The sequence below is a fragment of the Carassius gibelio genome, chromosome B13, assembly GCF_023724105.1.
Source record: "Carassius gibelio isolate Cgi1373 ecotype wild population from Czech Republic chromosome B13, carGib1.2-hapl.c, whole genome shotgun sequence".
Taxonomy (NCBI): Eukaryota; Metazoa; Chordata; class Actinopteri; order Cypriniformes; family Cyprinidae; genus Carassius; species Carassius gibelio.
This window is the reverse complement of record NC_068408.1, coordinates 1889523-1906647: the sequence shown is the minus strand read 5'-3', so window position 1 is coordinate 1906647 and position 17125 is coordinate 1889523. Positions and strand designations below refer to the sequence as shown.

Genomic DNA, 17125 nt, shown 5'->3' with positions numbered 1-17125 from the left:
CAGGCTCCATCGCATTGAGCGCTGGTAAAAATTTATCATGCTGTGAAGGAACACTAGAGGATTATGATCAGTATACACAAGTGAAACATTGGATGAAACATACACATCAAAATGATTCAGAGCAAGAATAAGGGCCAAATCTTCCCTTTCAATTGTAGAATAATGCTTCTGATGGATATCAGATTTCTTTGAAAAATAGCACACAGGATACTTAACTCCCACTGAATCATCTTGGAGGAGAATAGCACCTACCGCAAAATCACTAGCATCCATAGCTAACTTGAAAGGGCTGTTAAAATCAGGGGCAGCAAGAACAAGGGAACTGCTCAACAATGCCTTCAGATTGTCAAAGCCAACTTGACAGAACTCAGTCCAAAAAACAGGAACATTAGGGCTAAGCAGGTTAGTCAAAGGTGTAGCAACAGTGGCAAAATTTCTGAAAAAACTTCTATAGTATCCTGCCATACCCAGGAAACATTTTAGTTCTCGCCGAGATGATGGTACAGCAAAATAGACAATTGCCTCCACTTTTGCTCCTACTGGAGACACATATCCATGGCCAACAACTTTACTCAAATAGGTGACTGTGGCCTGCCCAAACTCACACTTGGAGAGGTTCAGGGTCATGTTTGCAGCCTTTAACTCTTGAACACTTCCCCAAGCTGGGCCAAGTATTGAGACCAGGTAGAACTATAAATGATCAAGTCATCAAGGTAAGCCTCACATCCCGCAACTCCTTCTAACACCTTATTAACCAGACATTGGAAAGTGGCAGGTGCATTTTGCATACCAAATGCCATAACATTATAATGGCAGATGTTATCTGGTGTCACAAAAGCAGAGATTGCATGGGCTCGCTTGCTAAGTGGATCCTGCCAGTAGCCTTTTAAAATATCTAACTTTGAAACAAAGGATGCAGAACCAACTTGGTCAATGCAATCATATAACCGTGGAAGAGGATAGGAGTCAGGTTTCATGATGGCATTCACCTAACTAAAATCGGTACAAAACCGAAACAAACCATCATGCTTCTCAACTAGTAAACATGGTGAACTCCAAGCACTACAAGTCAGTAATGTTATGGTCTAAGATATACTCTACCTCTTTGCGCAAAAGCTGGCGTTTAACAGGATTTACCCTATATGGGTGTTGCTTATTAGGGTTAACTTGACCTATGTCAATGTCAATGTCAATGTAAAAGAGGAAACATCAGAAAACAAGGCAGAATATTAATAAATTAACTGAATTACATAAGAGCGCTCACAAAGATTTAAATACGACAAATGAAATTCTAAATCAGCCACAATCTCAGAATTTGGCAATCTACTCTGAGCAATCTCAGAGACAGCAACCCCTTCTACGGTCTCAGTAGTTGGAGCATTCAGTGCAACCATGACCTTGACCTCAGTAGATGCAGTTTGGCTACGGTCAAAGTAAGGCTTGAGTACATTCACATGTCACATTCAAGTTTTCCTTTTACGAATTGGAGTCTTAACCAAGCTTACCTGGTGGTAAGCTTCAGGTACCAGCTCATATGCCTTCAAAATAGCTGTTTTAACCTCATCATAATTAGTACTCTTCTCAAGGCTAAGAGTGGAATAAGCTTCCTGAGCTCTACCAACAAAGATACTTTTTAAAAGCAAAGTCCACATTGTTCTAGGCCACTTTAATGTGATTGCCACCCATTCAAAGTGAGAAAAATCTCTCAACATTTTTCTCAGAAAAAGGAGGTACTAACTTAATGTCTACCAACGTCAAATGAAGAGGCATCACCTCTTGGAGTTAAAGCAGCAGCTTTTAATTTCAACTCTTTAATAGACAGTTCATGTGCAAGAAACATTTCTTTCTAGCTTACTTTTATATTACCCTCTGGCTGATTCTCCTGGAAAGCTAGCTCTCTGAGCCTAAGCTCAATTGCAGCTTCAGACAAAGGAGCAGTCATGGATTGTGGGAAAATCTGCTTAACTTTTAAGACCCCATTGTCAATCTAAACTCTTGTGATGGGAATATCAAAATGAGAAGACAACTGCAAAAGTTGATCCTTTGTAAAAAAAAAAAAAAAAAACTCAAGCAACTCTTCTGAAGATTCCTTTAGAAAGTCTTCTAAAGAAGCCATGACTAACTCAACACTACCCTTAAGTAGTAACTACTTCCTACACAGAAGTTCAACCAACACAACAGGTCTAATAGCACACAGCTACAAAAGTAACAAATAGCAGCAAAAATACTCTTTAGCTTTTAAAGCTTTCAACAACAGTAGAACTAACCCAAACACAGAAGATTACTTACCCTAAGCAATCATAAAGGCAATACAAATATCTAAAGGCAATACTGTGCATTAGTCTACACTAAAGTTCACAAAGGAACTTCTCACAAACACTGCTAACACTTTAAAGTTAGGATCATGGACCAAAGAAACACAAATGTGCCTCAAAATGCTTAACTCACCTAACTTATGCATCCCTCTTTCACTCCTATTAAACAAAGTGAGTATGGTTGCGGAGCCTAAATATATAACAAAACACATGAGATACACCCGGATTCCTGCCTAATACTTCTAAATCCTATCTTCTCTTCTGAGGTGTACCGGTCACGAGGCGACTTTAAAAGCAGAAACTCAGCAACTTTGAACCAAGTAATAGACGTTCACAGTTCTGAAATGGTTACCCCCAACAGAAAACAAGTCTCAACCCAGAATTACCTTGAAAATAAAAAAGGAAAAATAACAAGAGAGAACCGATGGAAGGATTGAATTATCAATCCAGCTGGAACCCTCACCCTTCCTAACCGGGAAAATCATGCACACTTTATTCAAAAATAATTATTTCATCTGATATTTGAATATTTACTCACACACTCTCTGTTATAGTTCAATTCATCAACACAAATCTGAACCAGAGCCCAGCTGCGTGTCTATGAGGAGTGATGAGTCTATAGGTCATCCACCAAATCTCAGGTACAAAATTTCATCAACATACAGGTCTGAGGTATTTTTATGGTGTTGTATCATGTTATTACTTCATCTGATATTTTAATATTGCCTCACACACTCTCTGTTGTAGTTCAGTTCGCCAGAAGAAATCAGAAGCAAAGCCCAGCTGCATGTCTATGAAGAGTGATGCTTCTTTGGATCAACCATTCGATTTGTCAAATTCTAAGAGTGATGACACAAGGTTTAACCTTAGGTATTACATTGTTTATAAAATATATGTTTATAGTAAGATATTTAGAAGTCTGGATAGGAAATGCAGTAAATCTAATGACAATGAGCAGATATAAAACACAGAGTAGAAGTAGAAATAATTATTTAGTAAAATCACAGCTGTTATTATTTTTTTATTTGTTATTATTAACATAATTATTATGTTTGATTCTTGATTCAAGGTCAATCCTGCAACACAGAACAATAACAAAACCTTCCTGTAGGAAATATGACCAATCGTTGAATCAACCACAACACAGCAAGTATCCTGGTGTGAGGTAAAGTATTATTATTATTATTTTTTTTTTTTTGCAATGTATCATATAACATTAATCAAGTACATTATTAATAACTGACACATTTCATAAACCCTATGATATGTTCAGTCTCACAACACAGAAAACAAAAAGACATGTTGCTCTGTACATTTACATCTGTACCTCATGTAGTAATTTGATATTTACATTTTCCAGTCATGAAGTCCTCAACACATTAAAATCTAATCTGATGAAGTTTGAGCATCTGTATGAGGGAACAGCGACACAGAGAAACGCAACACTCCTGAATGAGATCTACACAGAGCTCTACATCACAGAGAGTGAGAGTGGAGAGATCAGTAATGAACATGAGGTGAGACAGATTGAGACACAATCCAGGAGAGCAGCAACAGAGGACACAGCCATCAAATGCACTGACATCTTTACACCTTTACCTGGACGAGACAAAGCCATCAGAACTGTGCTGACAAAGGGAGTCGCTGGCATTGGAAAAACAGTCTCTGTGCAGAAGTTCATCCTGGACTGGGCTGAAGGGAAAGAGAATCAGGACGTCCAGCTCATTTTTCCACTTCCTTTCAGAGAAATCAATCTGATGAAGGACAAAACACTCAGTCTTGCAGATCTTCTTCATGTGTTTTTCCCTGAAACGAAAGAAATGGAGATATCCAGTGATGAATATAAAGTGTTGTTCATCTTTGATGGTCTGGATGAGTGTCGTCTGTCTCTGGACTTTAAGAGTAAAGTGAAACTGTGTAATATATCTGAATCAGCCTCAGTGGACGAGCTGCTGATGAACCTCATTGTGGGGAATCTGCTTCCCTCTGCTCTCATCTGGATCACCTCCAGACCAGCAGCAGCTGATCTCATCCCCTCTGAGTGTGTCCATCGAGTGACAGAGGTACGAGGCTTCAATCAGCCACAGAAGGAAGAATACTTCAGGAAGAGAATCAGTGATCAGAGTCTGGCCGACAGGATCATCTCACACCTGAAGTCCTCAAGGAGCCTCTACATCATGTGCCACATCCCAGTGTTCTGCTGGATCTCGGCCGCTGTTCTGGAGAAGATGTTGAGTCGAGGAAAGAGAGGAGAGATTCCCAAGACTCTCACTCAGATGTACACACACTTCCTGATCCTTCAGACCGACATCAAACATGAGAAGGACTATGAGAAGAAGGTGACAGATGAAGACATGATCCTCAAACTGGGGAAAGTGGCTTTTGAGGAGCTCATGAAAGGAGCTCATGGCGATTCTATTGTACGGAACGTGAATATAGAGACACCAGCCACCATAGTCAAATGTTTACCGGGAGCCAGAGCGCCTGACATCTTGGCAAATTTAAAAGTGCTGGCTAATGCTAAACGTAAATACAGTAAGATTGTTATTCATGCCGGCGCTAATGATGTTCGACTTCGCCAGTCGGAGATCACTAAAAATAACTTTAAAGAGGTGTGTGAACTTGCAAGCACGATGTCAGACACTGTAATATGCTCTGGTCCCCTCCCTGCTTACCGTGGTGATGAGATGCATAGCAGATTGTCATCACTCAATGGCTGGATGTCTAAGTGGTGCCCACAGAATAACATAGGTTATATAGACAATTGGACGAGCTTTTGGGGCAGACCTGACCTGTTTAAAAGAGATGGTCTTCATCCCTCCTGGGGTGGCGCCACTCTTCTGTCTAGAAATATGGCAAATAGTCTTAGTGTTTATACTTGACTAACTGGGGCCCAGGTCAGGAAGCAGACAGACTGGCTAAACCGACCGTCTGCTAGCTGCCTCCCGTCACAGAGGTCAGTTAATTCTCAGCACATAGAGACTCTTTCACCTAGATATCACACTATAGAGACTGTGTCTGTTCCACGAACTAGAAAATACAAAAAACGTCCAAACCAAGTTAAGGTTAACAATTTAATTGAGGTTCAACAAATAAAAAACAAATGCAATATGGATAAACAAATGATAAAGATTGGCTTATTGAATATCAGATCCATTTCTACGAAAACACTTTTTGTAAATAATATGATAACTGATCATAATATAGATTTGCTCTGCTTGACAGAAACCTGGCTAAAACCTGATGATTACATTATTTTAAATGAGTCCACCCCCCAAGATTATGGTTATAAACACGAGCCGCGTCTAAAAGGCAAAGGGGGAGGTGTTGCTTCAATTTATAATAACGTTTTCAGGATTTCTCAGAGGGCAGGCTTCAAGTATAACTCGTTTGAAGTAATGGTGCTTCATATAACATTATCCAGAGAAACCAATGTTAATGATAAATCCCCTGTTATGTTTGTACTGGCTACTGTATACAGGCCACCAGGGCACCATACAGACTTTATTAAAGAGTTTGGTGATTTTACATCCGAGTTAGTTCTGGCTGCAGATAAAGTCTTAATAGTTGGTGATTTTAATATCCATGTCGATAATGAAAAAGATGTATTGGGATCAGCATTTATAGACATTCTGAACTCTATTGGTGTTAGACAACACGTTTCAGGACCTACTCATTGTCGAAATCATACTCTAGATTTAATACTGTCACATGGAATTGATGTTGATAGTGTTGAAATTATTCAGCCAAGTGATGATATCTCAGATCATTATTTAGTTCTGTGTAAACTTCATATAGCCAAAATTGTAAATTCTACTTCTTGTTACAAGTATCGAAGAACCATCACTTCTACCACAAAAGACAGCTTTTTAAGTTATCTTCCTGATGTATCCGAATTCCTTAGCATATCCAAAACCTCAGAACAACTTGATGATGTAACAGAAACTATGGACTCTCTCTTTTCTAGCACTTTAAATACAGTTGCTCCTTTACGCTTAAGAAAGGTTAAGGAAAACAGTTTGACACCATGGTATAATGAGCATACTCGCACCCTAAAGAGAGCAGCCCGAAAAATGGAGCGCAGCTGGAGGAAAACAAAACTAGAGGTATTTCGTATTGCTTGGCGGGAAAGTAGCATATCCTACCGAAAAGCATTAAAAACTGCTAGATCTGATTACTTTTCTTCTCTTTTAGAAGAAAACAAACATAACCCCAGGTATTTATTCAATACAGTGGCTAAATTAACGAAAAATAAAGCCTCAACAAGTGTTGACATTTCCCAACACCACAGCAGTAATGACTTTATGAACTACTTTACTTCTAAAATCGATACTATTAGAGATAAAATTGCAACCATTCAGCCGTCAGCTACAGTTTCGCATCAGACAGTGCACTATAGACCCCCTGAGGAACAGCTCCACTCATTCTCTACTATAGGAGAGGAAGAATTGTATAAACTTGTTAAATCATCTAAACTTACAACATGTATGTTAGACCCTATACCATCTAAGCTCTTAAAAGAGGTGCTTCCAGAAGTCATAGGTCCTCTTCTGACTATTATTAATTCCTCATTGTTATTAGGACATGTCCCCAAAACCTTCAAACTGGCTGTTATTAAGCCTCTCATAAAAAAGCCACAACTTGACCCCAGAGAACTAGTTAATTATAGACCAATCTCGAATCTCCCTTTTCTGTCCAAGATACTAGAAAAGGTGGTATCCTCACAATTATATTCCTTCTTAGAGAAAAATGGTATATGTGAGGATTTCCAGTCAGGATTTAGACCGTATCATAGTACTGAAACTGCTCTCCTTAGAGTTACAAATGATCTGCTCTTATCATCTGATCGTGGGTGTATCTCTCTATTAGTTTTATTGGATCTTAGTGCTGCGTTTGACACAATTGACCACAACATTCTTTTGCATAGACTTGAACACTTTGTTGGCATCAGTGGAAGTGCATTAGCATGGTTTAAATCGTACTTATATGACCGCCATCAGTTCGTAGCAGTGAATGAAGATGTATCATATCGATCACAAGTGCAGTATGGAGTACCTCAAGGCTCAGTTCTAGGGCCGCTACTCTTCACGCTTTATATGTTACCCTTGGGAGATATCATCAGGAAACATGGTGTTAGCTTTCACTGTTATGCTGATGATACGCAGCTCTATATTTCCTCGCAGCCCGGTGAAACACACCAATTTGAAAAACTAATGGAATGCATAGTCGATATAAAAAATTGGATGACGAGTAATTTCTTACTGCTAAATTCAGAAAAAACAGAGGTGTTAATCATAGGGCCTAAAAACTCTACTTGTAATAACCTAGAACACTGTCTAAGACTTGATGGTTGCTCTGTCAATTCTTCGTCATCAGTTAGGAACCTAGGTGTGCTACTTGATCGCAATCTTTCCTTAGAAAGCCACGTTTCTAGCATTTGTAAAACTGCATTTTTCCATCTCAAAAATATATCTAAATTACGGCCTATGCTCTCAATGTCAAATGCAGAAATGTTAATCCATGCATTTATGACTTCAAGGTTAGACTACTGTAATGCTTTATTGGGTGGTTGTTCTGCACGCTTGGTAAACAAACTACAGCTAGTCCAAAATGCAGCAGCAAGAGTTCTTACTAGAACCAGGAAGTATGACCATATTAGCCCGGTCCTGTCCACACTGCACTGGCTCCCTATCAAACATCGTATAGATTTTAAAATATTGCTTATTACTTATAAAGCCCTGAATGGTTTAGCACCTCAGTATTTGAATGAGCTCCTTTTACATTATACTCCTCTACGTCCGCTACGTTCTCAAAACTCAGGCAATTTCATAATACCTAGAATATCAAAATCAACTGCGGGCGGCAGATCCTTTTCCTATTTGGCGCCTAAACTCTGGAATAACCTACCTAACATTGTTCGGGAGGCAGACACACTCTTGCAGTTTAAATCTAGATTAAAGACCCATCTCTTTAACCTGGCATACACATAACATACTAATATGCTTTTAATATCCAAATCCGTTAAAGGATTTTTAGGCTGCATTAATTAGGTAAACTGGAACCGGAACACTTCACATAACACCGTACTTTCTACATCATTAGAAGAATGGCATCTACGCTAATATTTGTCTGTTTCTCTCTTGTTCCGAGGTCACCGTGGCCACCAGATCCAGTCTGTGTCCAGATCAGAGGGTCACTGCAGTCACCCGGATCCAGTACGTATCCAGACCAGATGGTGGATCAGCACCTAGAAAGGACCTCTACTGACCTGAAAGACAGCGGAGACCAGGACAACTAGAGCCCCAGATACAGATCCCCTGTAAAGACCTTGTCTCAGAGGAGCACCAGGACAAGACCACAGGAAACAGATGATTCTTCTGCACAATCTGACTTTGCTGCAGCCTGGAATTGAACTACTGGTTTCGTTTGGTCAGAGGAGAACTGGCCCCCCAACTGAGCCTGGTTTCTCCCAAGGTTTTTTTCTCCATTCTGTCACCGATGGAGTTTCGGTTCCTTGCCGCTGTCGCCTCTGGCTTGCTTAGTTGGGGTCACTTCATCTACAGCGATATCGTTGACTTGATTGCAAATTAAAACAGACACTATTTCAACTGAACAGAGATGACATCAATGAATTCAATGATGAACTGCCTTTAACTATCATTTTGCATTATTGAGACACTGTTTTCCAAATGAATGTTGTTCAGTGCTTTGGCGCAATGTATTTTGTTTAAAGCACTATATAAATAAAGGTGATTGATTGATTGATTGATTGAAACCTGATCTTCTATGAGGAAGACCTGAGAGAGTGTGGCATTGATGTGAGAGAAGCATCAGTGTACTCAGGATTGTGCACTCAGATCTTCAGAGAGGAGCTGGGCTTGTATCAGGGGAAAGTCTTCTCCTTTGTTCATCTGAGCATTCAGGAACATCTAGCAGCTCTATATGTGCACCTCTCCTGGACAAACCACAACAGAAATGTGTTTGACCAGTTCAACAAACAGAGGTTGTGGTCTAAAATGAAGTACTGGTTTCAACTCAGTTCATCAGAAGATGTTTCATTATCTGAGCTGCATCAGAGAACTGTGGATGAGGTTCTAAAGAATAAAAATGGACATCTGGATCTTTTCCTGCGGTTCCTTCTGGGTTTGTCAGTGGAGTCTCATCAGATTCTCCTTCAACGAATAATGAAGCTGAAAAGAAGCGGCTCTGACAGAAATGAGAAAACAGTTGAGTACATCAAGAAGAAGAACAGGACCATTGACTCTCCAGAGAAATCCATCAATCTGTTCCACTGTCTGAATGAACTGGGTGATCGTTCACTAGTGGAGGAAATACAACAGTATCTGAAATCTGGAGGAATAAAGGAAGCCAATCTCTCTTCATCTCAGTGGTCAGCTGTAGTTTTTGTGTTGTTGACATCAGAAGAGGAACAGAATGAGTTTTGTTTTGATAAATTTGTTAAGGAAAAGAATAATCCTGAAAATATGAAAGTTCTTCAGAAGTTGCTGCCTGTGATTAAAGAATCCAGATCAGTTCAGTAAGTATCAATGAGAACAATTTCTTCACTGTAAAAAATAAAGAAAATCAAAGTTTAAAGGTCATAAATCTTAAGTGCTGTAGCTATGCTTTAACCAAACAAGTGGAGAAGCAGCTCATATATACAGTAGTTCAAATCTCATCAAATCTGATGAATCAGTTACTGGAGCAAAATAGCAGCTTACTTGAACACACACTTATGAAGACAACAATTGAAGTCTACAAGTTAGTTATTAATTATGATTGTTATATATACTGTATATAGTTGTTATATATACTGTATATAGTTGTTGTTTATTTAGTTTTTACATTTTACAGAAGGGCATCTGGATTGACAAGAACTAGATTTAAAGTTAAATTAAAACACATTAAATATCTGCCAGTTCAAAGTCCAGAATGTGGATTAAAAAAAATAAAAAAAATAAAATAAAACATGTTAAACCAGTTAGAAGATGATTTACATTATGTCACAATCATTAGATGGAGTGCCCATGAACTTCAGTAGAGGCCACTCTACTCAGGCCCATTCCACTCATCAACCACCAGATGTCACTTGGACATTAGCACCTATCATACTGTTGCACCACATCCAAACTACATTCCCCATGAGCCACTGCATCACAATCACCTTGCCACACCTGCACCTCATTCATCAGCCAATTTCCTTGACATACCTGCACCTCATTTACACACATAAAAGCAGCACAATCACTCTCACTCACTGTGAAGTCTTGTTTAGCCTGTCTAGCATTTCTGAACGTATTCCCTTGTATTGTTTAAACCGACTCTGATTCTCTGCTGCCTGCCCCAATCTCTGCTTGCTACCGTTAATGATTCTGGATATCCCTAAGACACCTGACGCCATTCCTGCTTTCTTCTGTATGACCATTCTCTTAATAAAATTCTGCACATGGATCCGAATGCCTCTGACTCCTTGTTACAAATTAATTGTTTACATTATTGTTTACATTAACATGTTTACACTGTTGCATACAATTCTAATTTTAAACAATTAATAGATAAATGTTGATTTAATCCAGTCTTTTTTTGTGTTTAAATTTGTCCATGAAACTTGGATAGTTTGACGTGCACTTTTTTTCTCATGGTATGAGTAAGTTTTTTTATATATATACATTGGATTTGCAAGCTGTTGTTTGATTGCTTTTTTGAAAACTGTTTGATAGTGTTTCACATGTATAATTTTCATCTCTCTACAGGTTGAGTAATTGTGGTGTCACAGATGAAGGTTGTGCTGCTCTGACTTCAGCTCTGAGATCAAACCCCTCACACCTGAGAGAACTGAGTCTGTCTGAGAATAAACTAGGAGATTCAGTGAAGCTGCTTTTTGATGTACTACGGGATCCTCGCTGTAAACTGGAGAAACTGTGGTAAGATCATATATGACTGACACATGCTAGTGAATAGTGTCATCAATCAAAGCAAATTTGGTTTAAAAAGCGATATAGTGCAGAAAAAGGAACATTATTTGAATGAGACTTTGGATGTTTATGATCATGATTTGTATACTATGACATTTTAGACCACAGTCCAATGATCCATCAAACATTGATTTGTGCTTTAATTTTGTACATTTTCTTTAATAATTAATTCACAACTAAACTGATCTGATCTGAGAGAGTGAAGATTGTGTCATTGTTGTCTACAGGTTGAGAGATTGTGGTGTCACAGATGAAGGTTGTGCTGCTCTGGCTTCAGCTCTGAGATCAAACCCCTCATACCTGAGAGAACTGTATCTGTCTGGAAATTATCTAGGAGATTCAGTGAAGCTGCTTTCTGATGTACTACAGGATCCACACTGTAAACTGGAGAAACTGTGGTAAGATCATTTATGATTCACTTATGAAGCACATTTAAAGTAAAAATGAAGTGTTCTGCACAGCTTTTTAGTATTAAAATAAAAAGCATTGCAAAAGTCATTGGCTGTTATGTTCACTGTAGTTTATATATATGATATCTGTTTAATAATCAAAACTTCCTAATCATCCGGAAGAAGGAGGCGGACAATCAAATGAAACTTTAATAATCACAAAATAAACACAAATAAAAACCAAACATAAAATAAAGCCCAGGCCTGGTCCTCTCTCGTCCTTCACTGTCGTCGCTCCAGTTTTATATCCTTCCATCTCCTCTGTGGGACTGGAGACCGGTGGTGGGTCGCAGGTGTCGCTCATTTCCCAATCACTCCACCGGCCTCGCTCGTTCCCACATCCCTCGGCCCCGCCCCACTCGTCACAATCTGCATTTGTTCCAGAAGCAATTACATACCATCAAGTGAATAATCCAACTGAACATAAACAAAATACAATCTTAACACAGAAAGGTTAAAATTTATGACAAATTAATTTGTTGCACAATAAAATAAGAATGCTTTTTCAAGGCACTTGTCTATGAATTATAAATGTTTTATACCTGCCGGTTCCAGGTTTTGTGAGTATACACACTGGGGTGAAAGTTCTAAGAATGATGAGTGAAACATTTACAACTCATGAGTAGTTTACACCTTAGAAAAGAAAAATTAAGATACAATTAAGTGCCTGTCATATTCAAACTGTTTCACCCGATTTAAAATGTTTTATTCAGGGTTAAACAGTCATAATTTTGGGAAAATCCATTTAGTAAATGTGTTCAAGTTTAGACATTTAACAGTTTCAAATGATGTATAACACTTATTTGTGTGAAAAATATCAACAGACTATTTATAGTTTCTTTCGCACTGATCTTTAAAAAAAGTAAGCTGGTTACGCTTGCGATACCGTAGAATCACGAGACGTGAGTTAAAACCAATTTCAGGAGTGTACAGTCCAACTAAGGACATCATGAGCTATCTTGGTACCTGTTGTATTTTGGAGAATTTTTCTGCTGACATTATGGATAATGGTAAGTTAATTTAACTTTCTTTAAAAAGGTGTTATTATAGTCTATTTAAATACAATGTGGCTTCAAGGAATGTTGAAATCTGTGATTTTCTATCATAAACATTCCCATTCTAACATAATTATGGTTGCTTGGGCTCAACACATGGCTACAAAGATCTTGTAATACAAAAGGAGTCAATTTCATCGACAACTTCAATCTTTTCTGGGGCCAAAGACAATTGTTTAAACCGGATGGCCTCCACCCAAACAAACTTGGTGCTAGAGTGTTTAAGGACAATATCTACTTCTCCCTTCGTCATCCTTCAGCAGAGTGTGTCAATCCATTCAGCACACACACACCGGGTTCGAGTCATCATGTGGTTGACATATCCCACAAGGACACTGATAACACCATGCAGCCAAAACAATCACTGCTGATAGACACTATCCCAGTTGAGCCATGCCCACAGAGCTCCTCACAGACTGACTGTGATGTATCAAAACAGCTGCAAGATTCACCACCCAATGACGACTTTCTGGAAAACAGCCAGGGAAGCCAGGACAACACATCCCAGCCACCGGAAACACCAGAGACACAGCCCATCTCACCAGACACATTATCACTCTCTCCAGCATCTCCACTTCTGTGCTTCTCACAGAAAATGGAGGAATTGGTACATGTTGGGACTAAACTCTCCCAGTCATTCGCTGCTAGCCTGCAGATATCAACAAAAAAAATGGCGGGCCCCTCCTAACTGCACTTACATGAGTGTTTGCAGGACTGTAAGGAGAGGTGGGGGTGTAGCTGCTCTATTTAAAGATGTCTATCAATGCAAGCAAGTCTAAACATTACATCCATTGTTACTAAGGACATAGCACTATATGATCACTTCTTTATTTTCTTTGATATATTGATCTCTGCTACCACTGAATCTAGATCTGTCTCTGTCAGAAGGAGATACTATTTAGTGTACTATTTATGGAGGCTATATCTTTAACACCAAGCATTTCTGCAGAATCTGTTGATATTCTCCTTGATTCCTTCAACTCAAAAATTAAGAATGTTATTGATGATATTGCTCCAATCATAGTCAGTAAGAAAACAAACAGACAGAAATCAGTTTGGAGAAGATCAACAGCAGTTCAGACTATGAAAAGACAATGCAGAAAAGCCGAGAGAATGTGGAGGAAGACGAAACTTGAAATTCACTATAGCATCTATAAAGACAGCCTTCATGCTTTTAATGTGAAACTATCCACAGCTAGACAGAATTTCTTCTCAAACCTTATAAACAGTAACTTAAATAATACTCGTACTCTTTTTGCCACTGTTAAGAGACTGACAAACCCCCCAAGTCAGGTTCCAAGTGAAATGCTCTCAGACAGCAAATGCAATGAGTTTACTTCTTTCTTTTCTGAGAAGATCACCAATATCAGGAAGGCGATTAGCACGTCCTCAAGTAATACAGAGGTCAGACAGATTCGGCCAAAATATCAAAATGATACTATGTCTATTTTTGAAAAAATTTATAGCAAAATTCTGGAAGACATAGTGCAGCAGCTAAAATCTTCAACTTGTTGTCTTGACACACTTCCCACATCTTTTTTCAAAAGTGTAATTGATGGCTTAAAAGCAGATCTCTTAGAAGTGGTGAATGCCTCACTTCATTCTGGGACATTTCCAAACTCCCTAAAAACTGCAGTTGTTAAGCCCCTCCTGAAAAAGACCAATCTTGATAACACAATTTTGAGCAATTTTAGACCAATATCTAATCTTCCTTTTATAGGCAAAATTATAGAAAAGGTAGTTTTTAATCAGCTGAACAAATACTTAAACTCAAATGTATACCTGGACAATTTCAATCTGGTTTCTGACCGCATCACAGCACAGAGACAGCACTGATTAAGATAATAAATTATATTATATGGGGAAGACGTGGCCTAATGGTTAGAGGGTTGGACTCCCAATCGAAGGGTTGTGGGTTCTAATCTCGGGCCGGACGGAATTGTGGGTGGGGGGAGTGCATGTACAGTTCTCTCTCCACCTTCAATACCACGACTTAGGTGCCCTTGAGCAAGGCATCGAACCCCAAACTGCTCCCCGGGCGCCGCAGCATAAATGGCTGCCCACTGCTCCGGGTGTGTGCTCACAGTGTGTGTGTGTGTGTGTTTGTGTGTTCACTGCTCTGTGTGTGTGCATTTCGGATGGGTTAAATGCAGAGCACAAATTCTGAGTATGGATCACCATACTTGGCTGAATATCACTTCACTTTCACTTCACTTTATTCGCTTAAATTGTGACTCTGGCAAAATATCGGTGCTGGTATTGCTAGATCTCAGTGCTACGTTTGACACTGTCCATCATAACGTACTACTAGAGAGACTGGAAAACTGGGTCGGGCTTTCTGGGATGGTACTCCAATGGTTCAGATCATACTTAGAAGGGAGAGGCTATTATGTGAGTCTAGGAGAGCATAAGTCTAAGTGGACATCCATGACATGCGGAGTCCCACAAGGCTAAATTCTTGCACTGCTCTTGTTTAGCCTGTATATGCTTCCACTAAGTCAAATAATGAGAAAGAACCAAATTGCATACCACAGCTATGCTGTTGATACCCAGATTTACCTAGCCTTATCTCCAAATGACTACAGCCCCATTGACTCCCTCTGCCAATGCATTGATGAAATTAAAGGGGGGGTGAAATGCTCGTTTTCACTCAATATCCTGTTAATCTTGAGTACCTATAGAGTAGTACTGCATCCTTCATAACTCCAAAAAGTCTTTAGTTTTATTATATTCATAAGAGAAAGATAGTCTGTACCGATTTTTCCCGGAAAAACACGACCGTCTGGAGGCGTGACGTGTGGGCGGAGCTAAAGAATCACGAGTGCCAGTAGGCTTTTGTGTTGAGAACATGTGGAAGCTGTGACATTATCGTGAGGGGAAAACCATCATCCAAAACAAACCATGGCTTACAGTCAGATTCAGCCGCTTATTTATGATCCAGAATCAGATCCCGAGGCTGAAACTGAACGAAAGCAGCAGTAGCAACGACTTGCTCGGAGCGGGGCTCGAACCGGGGTCTCCGGCATGTGAGGGGACGCACTAACAAGGAGGCAGAGATATTTTAAGCAGTTTTACTCACCGCCTGCAGTTCCAACACACGATCGTGACCCTTTTTCGTTGGGATTGCATCATCCTTAAGAAATAAACGATATGCAAATCCGTCGTCAAACTGGGGCTTGTTTGTAAAACAAGCATCTTCGAAATGCAGGGAACAAACAAAACCACTTGCACAACTACATAGATTTTACCAGCTTATACCCATACTGCCAAGCTAGGAAAAGCTATCTGATTGGGCACCCCCAAATCATTTATAATGATTTTGAACTGAATGAAAATGATAACGGACTTGTCAAGGCAACTGTATACCCCCGCGCAAATTACTACATCTGGTTCTATCTTACAGATGCGGGATTCCCGTTGTGCAGAACTTGCGCGCACAGTGAAAACCAGATGAACAGTGTCAAATCAAATCGCCTTTACTTATATAGTGCTTTAAGCTAAATACATTGCGTCAAAGCAAGTGAACAAAATTCAGGGGAAATTAGAGGTTGCCTTTTTCTTTATTTGTTTTATTTTTCAACATTTTTTATATATGTGTGAGTGTTTTAAAGTATGTATGTTAAAAATGTGCCTGGATCTGCATGATTACCATCTGTTTGAGTGAAAATTAGCTCACTATTACTGTGTAATCATGGCTATCAATGTGAATGCATCTATGTGAATAGAGTGTGATTTATTGACTTTATGGTGCATTAATTTGATTACCATCTCTATAACTGGCCATCAGCACATATTTTCATTGTACTACATTGTTAATGCTGCATTTCTAGCAAAATATGTTCTGTAATTGGCATACAAAGTTAAATATTTATTTTATTTGTATTATTCAAATTACTCTTATTGTATTTTTCTAGTGCTCAAATCACTTATATGATGGCTAAGTTTCTGTCTATTGTTTTATCATTTAAATGCTAAAATCATAATGACTAAAATAGTTTGTAGAACCCTTCAATACAGTTGGTAAATATTTTTATATATTGGGGGGGGGGGGGGACTAGACATTCTCTTGAAATAGAAACTCATGAGACATGTGACTTTCAACCCATTACTTTTCTACTGATTTACACTGATTTCAGGTATTTTTATTTAAAAAAAAATATTAATATTTTTGATCATTATCAAATCTAGTTGATAAAAAGTAAAGCCCAAAGGGTCTTCTTTCCAAAGAATTGTGTGTAACACAATGAAATAAGGAACTGTTAAAACTTTAAGTTAGGTAGGGCACTTTCAGCTGTGAGTCCAATAATGGGGGGTGCTGGCCAACAGGTTAA

General features: G+C 38.9%; 1 protein-coding gene across 2 annotated transcripts in view; it reads left to right on the top strand.

Moving 5' to 3' along the window:
* Nucleotides 1-17125, top strand: part of LOC127969946 (NACHT, LRR and PYD domains-containing protein 12-like) — a 150310-nt gene that overhangs the window by 54230 nt on the left and 78955 nt on the right. For both annotated transcript variants that reach the window (XM_052572117.1, XM_052572118.1), the window contains 2 exons: nucleotides 11069-11239; nucleotides 11518-11688. In XM_052572117.1, coding sequence (XP_052428077.1) covers nucleotides 11069-11239; nucleotides 11518-11688 — 342 coding nt within the window. The remainder of the gene's footprint in view (nucleotides 1-11068; nucleotides 11240-11517; nucleotides 11689-17125) is intronic.